The sequence below is a fragment of the Artibeus jamaicensis genome, unplaced genomic scaffold, assembly GCF_021234435.1.
Source record: "Artibeus jamaicensis isolate MK-2021 breed Jamaican fruit bat unplaced genomic scaffold, CSHL_Jam_final contig_548, whole genome shotgun sequence".
NCBI lineage: Eukaryota > Metazoa > Chordata > Mammalia > Chiroptera > Phyllostomidae > Artibeus > Artibeus jamaicensis.
Genome location: NW_026521883.1, coordinates 11,512,426 through 11,530,108, shown reverse-complemented (window position 1 = coordinate 11,530,108; position 17,683 = coordinate 11,512,426). Strand labels below are relative to the sequence as shown.

The 17,683-nt window shown below is 39.2% G+C and overlaps 1 protein-coding gene across 1 annotated transcript in view; it reads right to left on the bottom strand.

The window, feature by feature from the left end:
- Window positions 1-13,041: 13,041 nt before the first annotated feature.
- The window catches only part of VPS13C (vacuolar protein sorting 13 homolog C), a 176,367-nt gene continuing 171,725 nt past the window's right edge, over window positions 13,042-17,683 (bottom strand). Inside the window, exons 80-83 of the mRNA XM_037151046.2 lie at window positions 17,588-17,676; window positions 16,584-16,707; window positions 15,188-15,271; window positions 13,042-14,931 (exon numbers count right to left, since the gene is read on the bottom strand). Of these exons, the coding sequence (XP_037006941.2) occupies window positions 14,830-14,931; window positions 15,188-15,271; window positions 16,584-16,707; window positions 17,588-17,676 (399 nt within the window). The 3' untranslated portion in view covers window positions 13,042-14,829. The remainder of the gene's footprint in view (window positions 14,932-15,187; window positions 15,272-16,583; window positions 16,708-17,587; window positions 17,677-17,683) is intronic.

Genomic DNA, 17,683 nt, shown 5'->3' with positions numbered 1-17,683 from the left:
TGACAGATGCTAACGTTTTGCGTTTTTGCCGTCATTCATTCCCATTTATCTTGAATGAACAGATCCTTGTGGACACACCTAAAGCCCATCCTTCTCCTCTCCTATTTCTTCTCTCACTCTTCCTGCCCCCAAATAATCAGTGTCCTAGAGTTGGCATATGTCATTTTCATGGACCTTAAATTTCTTGCAACCTATTTTCCCTCAACATTTTGTTTTTTAGATTGTGCAGAGAAACTGTTCATTTCTAATAGCTGCTAGTTTAGTATTGTTTTGCATGTTTTTATCTACTACTGATACAGTTGTTTCCTTTTTTAAAATTTAAGGTGTTGCAGTGAACATCCTGGCATATTTCCCTATTTCGTCTTTACTTATTTGAGAGTTTCTCTAGATTGGATACCTAGAACGGAATTGCTGTTTTGCACATGTTCAGCTGTGGTGGGTATTGACAGATTGCTCCCTCCAGCGATTTCACACCCCATCAGCACTGTTCCCCAGCACCCACGTCAGCCCGTCCAGTGGAACATGGGCTGTTCTGGAACTTCACATGTTTTCACCAGTCTCGCAGATGTGAAAGGACATCTGGTTGTTTCAATGTGCACATTTCTGACTGCTTTTCACATTTCCTCTTCTGTGAATTGTCTGTTCACAGCCTTTGCCCATTTTTCTATCAGGTGTTTTCTTTTTCTTACTGAGCTGAGGGAGTTTGTCCTATAGTTTTCATATTAACCCTTTGTCATTTATGCATGAGGTTTGTACATATTCTTTCCTGGTTTGTGGCTTGTCAACTTTCTTTTAAAAGATTTTATTTATTTATTTTTAGAGAGAGAGAAAGGGAGGGAGAGAGGGAGAGAAACATCAGTGTGTGGTTGCCTCTCATGTGGCCCCCACTGGGGACCTGGCCTGCAACCCAGGCATGTGCCCTGATTGGGAATCAAACTAGTGACCCTTCAGTTCACAGCCAGAGATCAATCCACTGAGCTACACCAGCCAGGGCATCATTTAACTTTTTAATAAACTTTTCTCTCAACGGAAAATTCTAGCTTCCCAAGACCATAAAGATATTCTCTTGTATTTCCTTCCATAAGTTTTAAAGTGCAGCATTGTACGTAGGTTTCTTACTCCTGGTATTTACTTTACTGTGTGGTAGCAGTAAGAAACTCTACATTACATTTTGCCATATGAATAAGTCAATTTCCCAAGCAATATTTATAGAATAGTTTATTCTTGCTGGCTGAAATCGGTGTGGATGTGTCTCGATGTGTGTGTCTGGGTGCAATTTTTATTTTTTATTTGTAACATCTAGAGCTTATTTTCTTTTAAAGGCTCATTTTTAGTGTGAGAACATAGCTGATGGCTTTTATTCCATATGAATGTGAAGATGTTTGGGGAATGGGAAATTGGCCAGTGTGGAGAAATAGAACAAAGCAATATTTAAAGGAAAAAGTCTTTCTGTGTGAAAAGGGCAAAACAGTTGAGCTCCTGAGGAATCCATCAGGAAGAAAAGATGTGAAATATTTCCAGTTTTCAAACTACCACACAATAGGAAGGGTGAATCTGAACAATTTTAAAACTAAAGTTTGTCCTTGCCAATTTATAAAGTCCGGTTTATTTTAGTCAATGAAATAAAGATGTATTTGGGGGTGATGACTCCTTCCTCCCTTATCTTGTCCCTCTTGAGCCAGGAGGTATCTCGTCACATGGTGGGTGAGGACATTCAGCTCCGGGTCAGAAAGGGGCCTGCCCTGCTGGAGGCCAGGGGGCATCGGGTACATTTGAGTACAATGTGCAAGTTATAAAAAAACAGTTCTCATCATTTTTCTGGAGGTCTAAAACAAAAGCATCCTGCCTTCCTTTCTGAAAGCTCTGGGGGAAATGTTTGCTGACCCATCTGAGTTTTTGGCAGTCTTCAGCTCCTGAAAATTCACGGAGATGAAATTCGTATTATCTATTAACCACTTTAAACCGTACAGTTCAGAGGCATTTGGTGCGTTCACGGTGATGTGCAACCGCCACCTCTCTAGCACCACGGTCTTTGTACCGCCTCGGACCAGGGCACTCCCTTTAAGGAATAACTCCCATTGCTGCTGCCTCTCCCAGCCCCTGACAACCACCTGTCTGCTTCTGTTTCTGTAGATTTGCCTATTCTGGATATTTAAGATAAAAGGAACCATACAAATTGTGATTTTCTGTGTTTGGCTTTCTCACTGCCATGCTTTTGAGGGTCTGCCCCCGTGCAGCATGTATCGATGCTCCATTCCTCCTGGTGACTGACCGGCGTCCTGGCGCATGCGTGCGCCACCACGTGGCTATCCATTCCTCCAGTGGTGGTTTCCACCCTTTGGCCATTATGAGTGATGCTGCTCTGCTGGACTGAAATTTAATGTTGCCTTGGAGGATGCATGAATTAGAATACATAAGTCACAACAGTGCCTGGGACTTACTTACACAGCAAGAATCATATGTTTTATTCATTATTCTTATTCTTGTCATTTTATTACGTATTTCCTTACATACACAGGTCTATTGTTAGTCTCTCAACTTGTTTCATTTATCTATGTATTTCTCTGAAAATATAGCATTGTTTTAATGACTATAGCATCGTTTTAATGACAGCGTTTGTAGTGAGCTTTATAACCTGAAGGAACCTGAATATGCCCTCCACTTGATATTCTTCAAATTGATTGGAAAATTCTTGGCCTTTCACTCTTCCATGTGAATATTTGGAACAGCATTTCAAGTTCCACACAAAAAATCATTTGTGTATGTGTGTGTGTGTGTGTGTGTGTGTGTAACTTATATATATGGATTGGAAATACTGGGTTGGCCAAAAAGTTCATCTAGTTTTCTCAGTTAAAAACACACATGCATTTTTCATTTTTATCAATAACTTTACTGATTTAGATATTTTGAGTATGTTGGCTCTCTCCCACCTAGTATTATGCTGATTGTTCTCAATTAATGTCTTGATTTGATCACTATTAACTTTGACTTGTCTACCCGACTGTGGAGCAACATCATCCAGTGAAAAATCTCCAGCACGAAACTTTGCAAACCACTTTTGACACGGTCGACCAGTCGCAGCACCTTCTCCCTACAGTGCACAAAAGTTTTTTTGCATTTCAGTTGCATGCTTACCTTTCTCGAAATAATAAAGCATAATATGCTGAAAATGTTGCATATTTTCTTCCATCTTCAATATTGAAATGGCTACACAAAAATTCATCAATTTTGATGTTTTTTTAATGCACATAGATATGATAGCTGTCACAATATAATCTAACAAACCTGTTTTAAATGGAGTTAAAGACAACTAAGTGCTACTACAACCACTGTATGGAAAAAACCCATCAAACTTTTTGGCCAACCCAGTATAGCGGACATTCTTATTCTCTGTGTTGCTTCTCTTCCTGCACTCCAGGAAATGTCCTGAGTCAGTTCTGTTTCCCAGTTCACTAATTCTTACGTCAGCTATGCTTATTGTTGTGGCTGTCCATTGACTTTTTAGTTCAACAATATTTTTTCATTTCTAGAAGATCTATTTGTTCAAGTTTGCCTCTTTTTTAATAGTAACTTGCCTTTAATCCTTCTTTTTTAACTATACGTTTAATGTTTTTAAGCCTTATTTTTAATTATATCCATTTAATATTTTTATTGGGTATTTCTTTTCCTAATTTCTTAGTGATCTAATCCGGGTAGTGACCTACCCTTCTTCTCATTTGGTAAATTAACCCATGCAAATTAATCCACATGGTTAACATTTGTAATTCTTTATCCAATTTCGGATGACAGGGCTGGCCGGCAGGGGTTTTCCTGAGAGAGGGGGAATTGTCTTAGTGCATTTGGAAAACTATAGCCAAGACACCATTAACATGGGGGCCTATAAGCCACTAACACTTATTTCTCATAGTTCTGGAGTCTGGCAGTCCGAGTCCAACCTGCTGACAGCTCTGGTGTCTGGTGAGGGCCCCTTCTCCACAGACAAGGTGGCACCTTCTCGCTGGGTCCTCACATGATGGAAGAGAGAAAGGGTATTTAACACCAAACGTATCATACAAAATGTGACCTTCAAGGTCTCTTTATAAGGATCTAATTCATGAGGGCCTCCCCTTATAACCCAATCATCTCCCAAAAGCCCTTTCCTAATTCCATTAACTTGGGGGTTACATTTCAACATGTCAATCTAGGGGGACTAAACATTGAATCCATTGCAGTGGTGTCCCCAGGCCTGTGTGGGCCTGGCCTGAGCAATGGCTGCACCAGGCAGCGTGGGCCCTCGCACAGCGAAGGGCGCTGCTGAGGGTGCACCTCTCAGAAGGAAGAGCAGGGGTCCGTTTTTTCAGCAAGACCTGGCCTGCGGGAATGGTCGTTTCTCTTCGCAGGTCCTGGGCAACTGTCTTTCGGCGCTCAGTTCCCTGCGCTCTCCACGGGCAGGCTGTTCTCTCATGCAAGGCCTAGCAACAATATCTCACATTCCCTCTTGTCATCCTGTTGAAGTCTTTGAGGTTTTTTTAAACTCATTGTTTAAAATATGTATTTAATGTCTAAAGGGATATTGTGAAAAATCCTTAAGTAACAACTCACACTTCAAAATAACAATTACAAAACTTACCATTTTATCAACATCTGTAAAATCCATAGGAATCACAAGAAGGCAGAGCTGGTCCGAAGGTCTTATTTTCAAATGAAGAAACAGAGGTGAAGGAATTTTTTTTCATGGTCTTTAATTTTTAACTCTACAGTATTACACAAATTAACTTAATTTTAATAAAAAAAAGATTAAAGGGATAACTCAGTGTTCTTGTGTAAGTTACTAGATTAGTAGATTGCAATAATGGGAAAAAGTATTACAAAATGGGAAAATTTGTTTTATGTAATTACTTTAACAGGCTGGGATACTTATTACTCTTAGAAAATTGGTGGAAAATAGGGAATTGTCCCAATGCCTCTCTGCCTTGATTGGTTCCCACGGCACTCATTCAGACCAGTTACCACGTCCAAGAGAGACTCAGATCAACTGCCGTGTTTCGGGAAGAGCCATCGAGATGATGGGATGTTTTAGGTAGAAACACTGAGATCTTGGACTTAGATGATTTACCGAATGAGGTATAGGACAGGAGGCCAGCCTTCAAGTCTAAGTGTCACAGGTGGGCACAGGTAACCAGGTTCTTGGTGATCGGGACAAAGAATTGAACTGAACGCCCAGAGTTTACAGCGGAGAACATGGGAGCAGGCCAACTCCATGCAGAGATTGACCTCATGGGCTAGAGGGACTCCATTCTTACACAGCAGATCCTTTCTTGCTAGTTTTGGCGGGCTTTTACTGTGGGTGTACAAGTAGTTGTATTACTTTAAAGCTACTGCACATGTGGTCTCCCATGGTTTTCCCTGATTGGCCACCAGGGAAGGGGGTCCCACAATGTTCCCTAGTTGACCCCCCTTCTCCTGGGGTCCCCCTGTACTAGGTTTGCCTTTCCCTTCACCAGAGAGTTAATAGCTCTCCATGTTAGAGATTGGTGAAAAGGAAAGAAATTATTCAAGGTATACAGACTTAAGAGTAATGACTTAATGTCTTCATCAAAACCCCAAAGTCCCTTAAAAACCCACAAACACACACAGTCCTTCTTTCCCCCTTTGCCCAGTCCAAGGTACCGTATCTCAGGAAAAGAAATAGAAAGCCACGTGGTGGTTCTCTTTGCTATAGCTACATGGTGATTCTCTCTCCCAGGGCTGCAGTAGTCTCCATGCTAGCCAAAAGGGCATGGTTCTCTCTTCAATGGCTGCCACACCTGCGTTTAAATCCTCTTGCCAATCTTCCTCTGCAGCCCCATTTCTGACTCTTCCCACAATAGGCTACACTTGCCAGGACTCCCATATTCTCCCAGCTTTACTGGGCTGCCATAGTGAGTCTGGGCAGGTGTGGCTCCATGCCGTGGAGCCAATCAACTCTAAGCTCTCACGCAGGCGCTGTAATGAGGGCTGGGAGTTGCCTCCCAGTTACCTCTTGGGTGGAAGTCACTTCCATCCCCCTGGCTCAAAGCATGGCCACAGCTATTTAACATATCTATGAAACAAGTTAAAGGTTATAGATATGTTAAATGACCATTCTAGAGGTTATCTGTGAAACTTGCTGTGCAAAACAACTCAATGGCCCTGCTCCATTTGTCCCTTCCCCCCAGCTCAGACTTGTGGGGGGCAACGACACCCCATATTATTAATATTTCCTGGACACCCTGAGTTCTGGACCCCATTACAAATCCTTCTTTGGGGGGCCCCCGGGCTGCACCCTCCTACATAAGTATGCAGCACTCATACATATAGGCTTCTACAGGCAGAAGAAGAGCCACTCTTAGTCTGATGGCAACAAGGATGGATTTGGGACTGAGCTCCATGGATGGAAGCCACCGGAAGACAGATTTATGCTGAACGTAAGAACCTTCCAATTGTGGACTATTATAATTCTGTGAACCTAAATACAACTAAAACAAAGGCCCTCAAGTGAATTATTTTCCCTCCACAGTGATATGAAAATTAATCCACTTATAAAAATAAGCATTACTGGTGCTTCTATAAGAACTGCATTATAATTCAGGATTAATGGGTTGAGTCATTAATTTTAGGCAGAGTGGGCAATATATTCTTATTCACCAGTGAGTCATAGTTAATGTCTTGATGGTCCTTATGAGTGTTTTCAATAGTATCCATTCGCCATCCAGATTGTAATAACAGTCATGCAAGATTTTACTGTTTATTTGAGGTTAATTCAAAAGAAGCATTTCCCAAGTCTCTAAATCTAACCATAGCATTTTCACATGGGCAAACAATTGTTTCCTGCAATGTATTTGCACTTGGTAATTTCAGATTTATTAAAATGTCACATCAACCTTATAACTTACTCCAGATTCTCTCAAGTATGATTCCATTACCTTGGCAAAAAACAAAAATCTATTACTCCCATAACCCAGTCACTAATATTCGAATGATTGCTGAGTCCAGGAAATCTTTTTTGAAAAAAAAAACTCTGTTAATCTACTAATTCATATCCTCCCACCTTTTTTAAAACTATTTTTGAAAGTGTGAATCACCCTGAATTGAATGAATTAGAGATTTGATCCAAAGTGTCCAAGAACATTAAGAATCTTCAACAGCCCTCCAGAGGGGGGAGAAATGTGCCCTGTTCAAGTGTAACTTTTTAATTTAAATGATCAGTAAGTGCTTGCTGAACTGATTTGCAGCAGCATCCTCTGGTGGAGCTAACGTTATAGCTTCCATCCAAATTGCCATCTTTGAGCACCTGCTCACTCGTTACATTCTTACTCCGTAATATGAGGTACTGTGCTTATAGATACGATTTCCTCCTGGTGAGCCCCCTGCTACTTGTGAAGTCTGTAATGGTTTGATTATGGTAGAACACCATGCACTGGATTCTTCTATTCTGGCTGCACATTAGAAATAGAGGCGAGTTTCATGTCCTGTCTCCAAAGTTTTTATTTCCTAATTTTTACACCTTAAAAACCATGTTTCCTAGTAAACTGCCACAGTAATATTTGGTCATGTGTAAGAATTCTCTAAAAATATTTAGAGGAAGGGCCAGGTTAGATTTCGAGTGTTAGTATGGGAAATGTTTAAAATATAGATGAAGAAAAAACACAGATAACGCTGATAAGAGCACATAAAGTTCTAAAAAAAAAAAAAAATCCAAGAAGCCAGCATTGGCCACGTTCATTTGCATTTGATACAACTATCCTTGCTTCCAGCAAAGAAAGAGGGCAAAGTGGAGATAACAGAGGAAGGGTGCCAGTTACTGGATCATAATTCAGCTCCTATCTCACCATAGGCTGTGGGGTAAACCAGTTAGTGTCTTGTTTCTATCCCATCTATAAGATTAATTATATAGATAAACTCTTTCAGTGAAGGGTCAGATACTAAATATTTTAGGTTTTGCCGGCCAAACTGTCTCTGCCACAATTACTCAACTCTGCCACTGTGTGGGGAAGAGCCATGAAGGATGCAAATGAATGGGTGTGTCTAGGTTCCAATGAAACTTTATTTACAATAACAGATTACTGGGCTCATGCCCTGTTGTAGCCAATTACTGACAAAACATCTACCTAACACAAAGAATTTAGTAATATTTAGAGAGGTACCATAAAAAGAAAAGATGGAGAGAATAATGTATAAAGGAGAAAGGCTTAAATGAAGATGACAAAAAAGGAAGGTGGTTTGTTGGAGAGAAAAACTGGTGTTATTGAAATTTTCTACAAAAACAGCAAAACCCAATGATCAATATCTGAAATCTGTTTTTGACAAAAATTATTTAGCACATAATTTAAAACACAACTGAGAAAAGTTAAGCTTTACAGTCAATTTCTGGGGAAGTCACCTGGTTGTTCTTCAAGTTAAACAGCATACATTCGCTCCTTGCTACATCACGGTTCGTTTATTGCGGATTCTCTGTATCACGGGTTTTTTAAAAACTGCAATAAGTGAACCAAGATAAAGTGAGGGACAACTGTGTACTTCACTGGTGAGTACCCATATAGAATTTTATAGTTGTTAAAATTACATAGATGTAAGAGTGTAGAAAGTGTTTTAAGAGCATATGAAGTGTTTATAAGAGCATGGGAACGGTTAGTAAGAGAGTGGGAAAGATTTATAGGAGTGTGGGAAGGGTTTATAAAGCCCTAAAATACATATAAACAATCAAATAAATATAATGCCTCTACTTTGCAGATTTTCACCTATCTCGGGGGTCTCTGGAACATAACTCCCTCAATAGGTGAGTGATCACTGTACTACAGAGCTAAATCCTCTTTGTAAAGCATCCACTATTATTTTAGCAGATAATACTGTCAACCTAGAGAGAATCATGTTGGCTTATTTCATTACCACTCTAATGACTTTTACACTAGCCGTGAATTCGAAAAACCTTTACTCTACCAGGTATTTACCGTATTTTGCCATGTAGAATGTGCACTTGATACAGGGTGCAGCAAGGGGGGGCCCCCAAAAAAAGATTTAGAAAGGTGTCCAGAATTCAAAGTGTATAGAAATATTAGAGAGACATATAAGATGTCCTCACCGCCCCCCCCCCAGGGGGAAGGGATGAATAGAGCCAGGCCATTGAGAGCTATTTTACATAGCAACAGTTTTGGAGCTAACCTCTGGAGGAATGGTTATTTAACATATCTATAACCTTTAACTGGTTTCATAGATATGTTAAATAGCAGTGGCCAAGTTTGGAGCCAGGGAGAAAGACTGGGACTCAGGAGAAAAAAACTAGGAGCGAGACTCCTGAAGGAAGAAGGGAGTGAGCAGGGGACTCAAGAAGGAACTAGCGGGGACTGAGGATGGAACTAGGAGGACTCAGGATGGGAACTAGGGGCTGCTCTCCGGAGTGAGAAAGACTGGGACTCAGGAGGATGTAACTAGGGGCTGCGCTCCTGAGTGAGAAGGCCTGTGTGAGAGCTTGAAAAAGACTGGCTCCAGGACATGAAGGGTCCCCGCTTGGCCAGATGGAGAGAGAGCCATGCGGTTTCAGCAGAGTGAGGACCCCCCTCTTGGTGAGGTGAAAGGGGGAGCCACGTGGTTTTGGCAGGGTGCGGACCCCCTCTTTCCCAGGTGAAAGGGAAGAACCACGCAGCTTTGCCAGAATGGAGATCCCTGCAGCCAGGTGAAGAAGAAAGACACGCGCTTTTGGCGGAGTGCGGACTCCTGCAGCTTTGGTAGAAGAGGCCCACGCGGCTTTGGGGTGCCCCTTTGGTTGCGTGGCCTGAAAAAGCAAGAGAGACTTTGACTGGAACTGGGAACAAAGGACTCTTGCCAGTGGACCATGAGAGGGTACGACGGTACTTTGGATTAACTCGAGATCCTGCACAGTGACACAGCTGACGGTGCCATCAGCCTGCAACACAGACGTGTGCTCTTTTCCTGATTTACGGTACCCAGAGTTGGGACAGTGGGAGAAGGGAGCGCTGTGTGGGTGTAGGTGTATACCCTAAAAGACTTTGATTATTTTAATAATGACATTAAGCCTGAATAGCATTAAATAAACATTTTTTTTCCTTTTCACAAATCTCTGGCTTTAAGAGATATCTTTCCAATTGGCGGCGGACAGAAGGGCCCAGTAGATTTTAGTATTTTGGTTTTCGGGAGGGGCCCCTGTTGGATAGCAGTTTTGGGCATCCCTAGGTGGGCCAAATATTGTATTGCCCCTCCCTCGGACCTCCTCTTGTTCGGTAACACACTCACATTTTTGTGCACATCATACGTGGGATTATGTATTTATTATACCTATGTATAATGCACATCCTTATTTTCCCTAAAACATCTGGGCAAAAAATGTGCACATTATACATGGCAAAATACAGTACTTAATATACAAGGTGGGGCAGAAATCATGACTCTATTCTTTGACATGCACTTTTTCTCCGGTTTCCATAAATCTTCACGATGTACTATCCTATGACAGCAGTGCGGTCTCCTCTATGTCAGCATCGATCACTTTGAACACGTCATCAAAATAACTTGCAGCTTGCTGTGGAATGGAACTTATAGCATGGTCTGAAGAGGGAAGACTCTGTCCCTCATGCCTCCTCTTATAGTTTGTGATTCTTCTGAAATCTGAGAAGCAACTTAAATAAACTGATAATTTTGAGGGTATACAGATCTAAATCTCTAACCTGAAACTCTTGGGAGCAGATGTGTTTCAGAATACAAACCCTTTCAAATTTTAGGAAGCAATCGACTTCACAGGCCAATAGCTCGCACACCTCCAGCGAGCCTGCCGCGGCGCCCCTTAATCAAATGTATTCATCTTGCTGCCGCTAATAGAATAAAGACCACAATTAGCCTCGTGTCAGTTCAGTTCAGAATTTTGCTGTCAAATGTCTTTTGCTTCAGACTTATGAAAAGCCTTTTGGTTTTCAGAGCTATTTGAATTTTGGTAAGGGACTTTGGGTCTGCACTATGCAAAAATAATACAAACAAAAAGCCTTTCTAAAGGCTTTTTCAGTTCAAAGAGTCCCACAGTGTGGAGTATTTGAATATTGCAGACTTAGCTGAAGAAACTTTCAGGGATGAATTCAAGAACAATAGTCCTAAATTCTTACACTATAGGGAGAATTACCACTACAAAAGTGCTCTCTCTGCTGAAGGGACTTTTAGCTGCTTTTCAGACCAACCCACTTTCATCAGTATTAGTGGGCAGTCAGGTGGTGATGCTCAACCAAAAGGACTTTTCTAAAGAGGGCAGATGATTCTGCGTAATCTCCTATCCTTTAAGAATCTTTGGTTTCCGCCCCAATTTCTAGCTCTGGCAATGACCGCAACTCTCTATTTTAACTGGCACTGGTGTTTGTAGCTCTTTAAGAGTTTAAGTACAGAACATTAATTTTCAGTCATGGCTGTACCTTAGAAACACACATGGAGCACTGTTAAAAAGACAGACACGGGCAGCACCAGATCAACACACGCAGAGACCCAAAGCACCAAAAAGACGGTAATGTCCTCTCTCATTCATAATTCAAAACCAAACAATACTGTATCACGAAACACATGCAAGGAAATCTTTCCACTGATCGCCCCAGTGGAGAAAGGAGGTGGGTGGTGAGACCAAAACAGACAGAGACAGAAAGACTAAGTGGGCAGAAGCCTCCCGTCCAGTCTGGATCCACAAGGCTGCTTAAGAGTCTTCAAGCCAAAGTCAGCTGTCAGAGGACCTCCGTGTCTTCTGGGAATGGGCCTGCCCTGGCCTCCTTGTCACTTACAGTCAATGTCTGACAGAAACCGTAAAAGGCATGGCCTCACGCAAATCCGGCTATGATTTCAAAGTGTGGCAGCTGGGCCCTTGGTCAACTACTGGGTTGGCCGAAAAGTCCATTTTTTTCATATGATGGCTCTAGTAGTGTTTCGTTGTCTTTCACTTCATTCAAAACAATATTGTTAGATTGTATTGTCCCAGCTGTCATATTAGTGTGCATTAAAAAAAGTATCAAAATTGGTGAATTTTTGTGCACCCATTTGAATATTGAAGCTGGAATGAGATATGAAACATTATGCTTTAGTATTTCGAGAAAAGGAAAAAATACAAATGAAATGCAAAAAAAGGATTTGTGCAGTGTACAGTGGAAGTGCTTTGACTGATTGAACTTGTCAAAAGTGGTTTGTGAGTTTCTTGGTACTGATGTTTTGGCCAAATACTTCTTTGCTGGGGGGCTGTCTTATGCACTGGAAGCTGTTTGGCAGCACCAGTGGCCTGTACCCACTAGAAGCCAACAGCAGTAGATGGCTGACATACTGAAAATATCCAAATCAATAAAGTTATTGGTAAAAAAGAAAAATGTCTTTTAGCTTATGGAAAAAATCGTTAATGGACTTTTTGGCCAACCCAACACGTTTTCTGTATTCTTCCTGTGGTCCTTCTGTGCCACAGACAGACAAAGTGGTAAAGGGGCTCGGTCCCCTCAGGAAAACTGTTCCCTGTTAGCATCCTACAAAGCCCTCCATAACTATTTTTTAATTGAACTTATTGGGGTGACACTGGTTAATAAAACTCCATAGGTTTCAGGGTACAATTCTGTAGTATACATCATCTGTATGTTGTATTGTGTGTTCACCACCCAAAATCGAGTCTTTGTCCGTCACCATTTATCGGCCTTTACCCCTGTCTGCCTCCCCCGACCTCCTCTGCCCTCCTATAATCACCATACTGTTGTCTGTGTCTATTAGTTGGGTTTTTTGAGGTTTTTCTGGCTTAATCCCCTCACCTTTTCACCCAGCTACCCACGCCCTCCTCCCCTTCTCAGTCAGAGAAAAGACAAATGCTGTATGATTTCACTTATATGTGGAATCTAATACATAAAATAAACACACAAAATAGAAACAGACTCACAGACACAGAGAACAGACACTCATCTAACTCCCCACTGGCAGAGGGTTGGAGGCGGAAGGGGAACACATACAAAGTAAAAACAAATGTTACTTACACACCCACAAAGTTCTCACACCTACGAATATTTCACACAAAACCAGAGTTTTCACATCTGTAAATAATACACCAAATGTTTTATTTCTCTCAGTAGTTCATACACAAATAATGGACTCTGAATGTATTTAGAAACAGGAAAGACATTATTACACTTAACCAATACATTTTTTATGTACCGGAGGTTAAATCAAATTAAAATGTTATCAGTATTTGGCAATTTTCATAGATGAGGAATTTAGAGGCTTCTATAAATTTTTCTTAGTTCCATGTTTTGTACCTACCATCAGTAAAATAAAATTTCTTCAAAGACAGTCAGTAACTGATTCACATGAAAACATAATTAGATATCTGAGTCCTGATTTAGTTTTACAACACAAAATACTAGTTTATCTGCTATAAACTTCTATTTGTACAGCTCCTTTTTGACTTCTGATAAATTCTGTTTAATCCCAGAAGTTTTATATATAATACTTTTCTTCACAGAAAAAAAATAATGATGTGGAAAAGGCAAAGACAACCCTCCTGTATCAGACATTAAAAATTTAGGGAATTAGTTACTGCCTCCTCTTTTTTTGGAATCTGCAGTAAATAATAACTGGAAAAAATTTTAAACATTTTAAGGTCAGTCTCAAGAAACACGAACAAAGGTAGTAGAAACATTAACACAGGTCAACACAAACAGAGCAGACCAAGTGTGTCCACAATCTTCATTCATAATTAATTCAGTGATTTGAAATAAATGCCATGTTAAAAACCACAAGCAAATTTAAAGATATAGCCAAGAAAATTAAGTACTTTAAAGAATTTTTTTAAAAAAGCTTTAGTAGGTAGTGTATCTTTGATCAGCATAAACAAGATGCAGAAAAGGACAAAAATACTGTACTGACATAATTGACACAGGCGTGCTCTCTAAAAAAACACATTTACCAATCATTTTCCACAGTGTTATTATATATGTCTTATTTTACATATATATAAAGCAACTAGAGATTTTTCATTGTTCCTGATAAGTATTTAAAATGCATTTCTAGGTATGCATTATAATTAAGTATTAATTTATAATGCCCTTAAAATGTTTCAACTTATAAAAAAACAATCTCTGGGTATATAAAAATATAATTTTTTTCATATTTCTAAGTCATGAAAACAAAGTATAATATTTTCATGTATCAGCAAATTATAACTGCACCATATAGATTCATCTTGAAAGAGCATGTAAGTAATTTCCAAAATTGTAGACATGGTATAGTAGAGAGAAAAGAGTATTGATATTTGAAGTTTTGATTTTTCCATAGGTCTTTATATTATAGTACAAGGAAGAAAAATAAGCACCAAAATAAAATGTTTTTATTAGGGGGACAATGTTTTCATGAAAATAAAACAGAAAACATCATTTCTGCCTTTAGTTTATTACCTAGTTTATCAAAAATGTTACCTCAGCTCAGTTATTGAATAAAGTATCCATGTTTGTCCAAAACCTCTCAAAGAACATTACTCGTTCTAAGCTCCTTCCTTGTTGAGGACTTTATTTAATTAAAAAATAAACCTATTACCTTTTGCTTCACAATTTTAACATTAATGGAAATTTCACTCAGAGACTGAAGTGGTATTTCTTTGAAGGTCTGACCCATTCAGGGGGCAATTCAGTGGATTATTAACATACACGTGGTTACAAAATTACAGCCACAAGTAAAGGGGAAAACCCAATACACCTAGCTATTTTAGCAAAAATATTACAAAACTAAAGCACTGCTTTAAAAATTCTCTTCGGTAAGATAAAGAACAGTGATTTATAGGCAAGACTAACGGTCGGTTTTCTCCTAGTGGCCCCCTCGGGTCTGTGATTAAAATGGCACGTGGGGCCTGAGGAGCTGCAGGGACGACTGCTTCCTCAGTTTCTGCTGCTGTCTCACTGACTGCGCGTCCTCGATGGCATGACATGCTCTCTGTAAGATAAAATATTTATTATAAATGGTAAAGAGAAGTGCAGGCTAATCTGATGGAGGAGAAAGGTGCAAAGGCAAGAGTTGGAGCATTCTTTGGACCTAGTAAGCTCAAAGCGTATTATTTTAAGCTTATATAACCATTCCAATATAACTGGAAGATCTTTTGGGAGAAATAATGGGTGTCGTTAACTATAACAGATTTTAAGAATATCTTTCAGCTACAAAACTGATCTGTTCTTTGAAAGAAACGGTTTACCTCTGCTGTGGCGGCATCCTGCAGGTGAACTTTCCGGACGCAGGCTTGATTGCCACTGTCTTTTTTGTGGAACAGACCCTGATCCTATTTCAAAAGAAAAAATGACAAAAACATTATTCTGGGGCAGAAAAAAAACCATAACCTTTAATTGGATGCTTCTTAAATGTCAACTCTAATTTATAAGCATACAAAATACACAGTCAGATGGAATAAAAGATAAATCATTTTGGTACAAGAACAGTGGTTTCATATGTGAGCTCTCAGAATTTATGAAACTGGGTGAGTATACATCTATCTGTATATAACAATGGCTTTTTGCAGGCTATGATAAATAGCCTACAGAAACTCCACTTGATAACTCATCACATCTGACAAATCAAAAAACCCTTCTTCATTTCCTTGGCCGATAGATAAAATCCTCATATCACATAAAATACATTGAGTCAATTCATACCACTGATGTGAAAGAAAAGTGATACCCGAGGAACTGTAACATACATGCATAGTGACACAGCCTTTCCTAGCTTCAAACTATGTTTCATTTACTAAGGCACTCTTTAATAAAATGTTGACACTCTACAATGACAGAAAACTGAAATACAAAATGGTATAGTTCCATAGTTTCTTTCATTTGTAAACTTCTATGAAAGAAAACAAATTAAAAAATAATAGTATTTGTATCTCTATTAAATTTTATGATAACTGTTTTTCAGGAAATTTCAGTAACAGATAAATAACATCATCATTGTTCAGGAAAAAATATATTACAGAAATTATCATCTTCAGAATGACAATTTTTAGTTTCTCTTAAAGAGGTGGAAATAAGTATATTTTATTATCATATACAATAAAAAATTATGTATTTCAAAGTAGAATGAGTACTGAGAGCTGAGCAAAAGATGAGCTATCCTTTTTGTTAACCACCTGCTATGTAATGGAAAGTTCTTCCTTAGAAAATGATGGGGAGGAAAGACTTGCAAGTGTTATTATATACATCAAAGGTTTCAGCATTCTACAAATGCCAAATATTCTAAAACGTGAGTATTTTAGATATAATATTTATAATAATATCCTAAAAGCCTAAAAAAGAGAATCTTTCCAGAAGTATCTAAGATTAGAGCAAAATAGGTCTATATATGAAATTAAGATCTTTTATTTACTAACGCTTTATTCTTCCAAGAAGGAAGCACTGGCACCCTAATTCTCTCAGCAGACAGGCTTGGTATCTCCCTCTACACAACCAAGGACTGTCAGAAAGGAAGGTACAGTAGACAAGTGACAATAACAACTCTTCAAGTACTCTGTGTAGTTAACTGCAAAAATGAGTCAAAAAGCATTAATTTCCACTCATTTAACAAACTCTTAGCTCTAAAAACGTGCTTCAAGTTTTTCTTACCTTGACTGAAATGTTTAGCACATTTCTAACGACACTAGGAGGAAATACAAAATCTTCAAATGGATACTGCCAGTCTGTGGACATTAGGCCGAGGATCTCAACTTCCTTTATACACAACACTCGCCTATTTTGCAAAGGAAACAAAAATACAGTGAGTGATAAAGACTGTTAATGATTACCTCTAATATTTCACTCTGATGGATGGAATAGGTAGTACTCAGTAAACAATATAACCTGGCATTAAAAATAGTATGCTTCACATAAAAACATCTACATAACTGTCAGATAAGGAACAAATATGGCACCTACCAATTCACACAGCAGACTTTCAAAAATTCTGCTTCTGCCAATCTTGCAAAATTTATAAAAGTGTCATTTTTTTTTAATTGACAAAAAACTGAGATAATCTTTTAAACACATAGAAACAGGCTGTACTCTCCTCATCTGGGAGAAATGATAAAGGAAGAAGCTCCTGAAAATGTCTTACTTGGAAAATTATTAATTGCTCTTTACTGTCAATCATTTATGCCTTCCAGTCAGGAACAAACATGCAGGAAATGTCACACAAACCTCAAATGTCAGCGAAGATTCACGTTCCGCCTAATAAATATCATCAGGTTTGAATGCGTTAACACTAATGTACTATATATCACAGAGTAAGTATCCTATTTTACTCAATGGCAATAAAAAAATACAACAGAATCTTTAAAGAGTATGAACATTATGCAAAGTCTGTTCTAGACCCCACCTCTCAGTAAGCAAGCTGTGTAACTTGGAGACGCCCCTAAACCAGGCTGAGCTGCAGTTGGTTGCAGGGTCTCCAAAATGAAAGGGTCAGAGCAGGTGATCTCAAAGGTCCCATTCGGATCTGTGTTTTTGTGATTCTATGACAATGAACATCTTACAGGTGGGTATACTTCTCCACATACTCTAACATTTTAGTCTTCCAAATTCTTAACATTTATATAATTTACAATTGGAAAAATGTCACTTGAAGTTAATACCTATTTGTAATCATAAGGATTGTCTTCTTGCTTCCAGAAACAGCACAGTGATATCGGTAAGTCTCTCCTTCTAACTTTTTGATATGATTCTAGAGG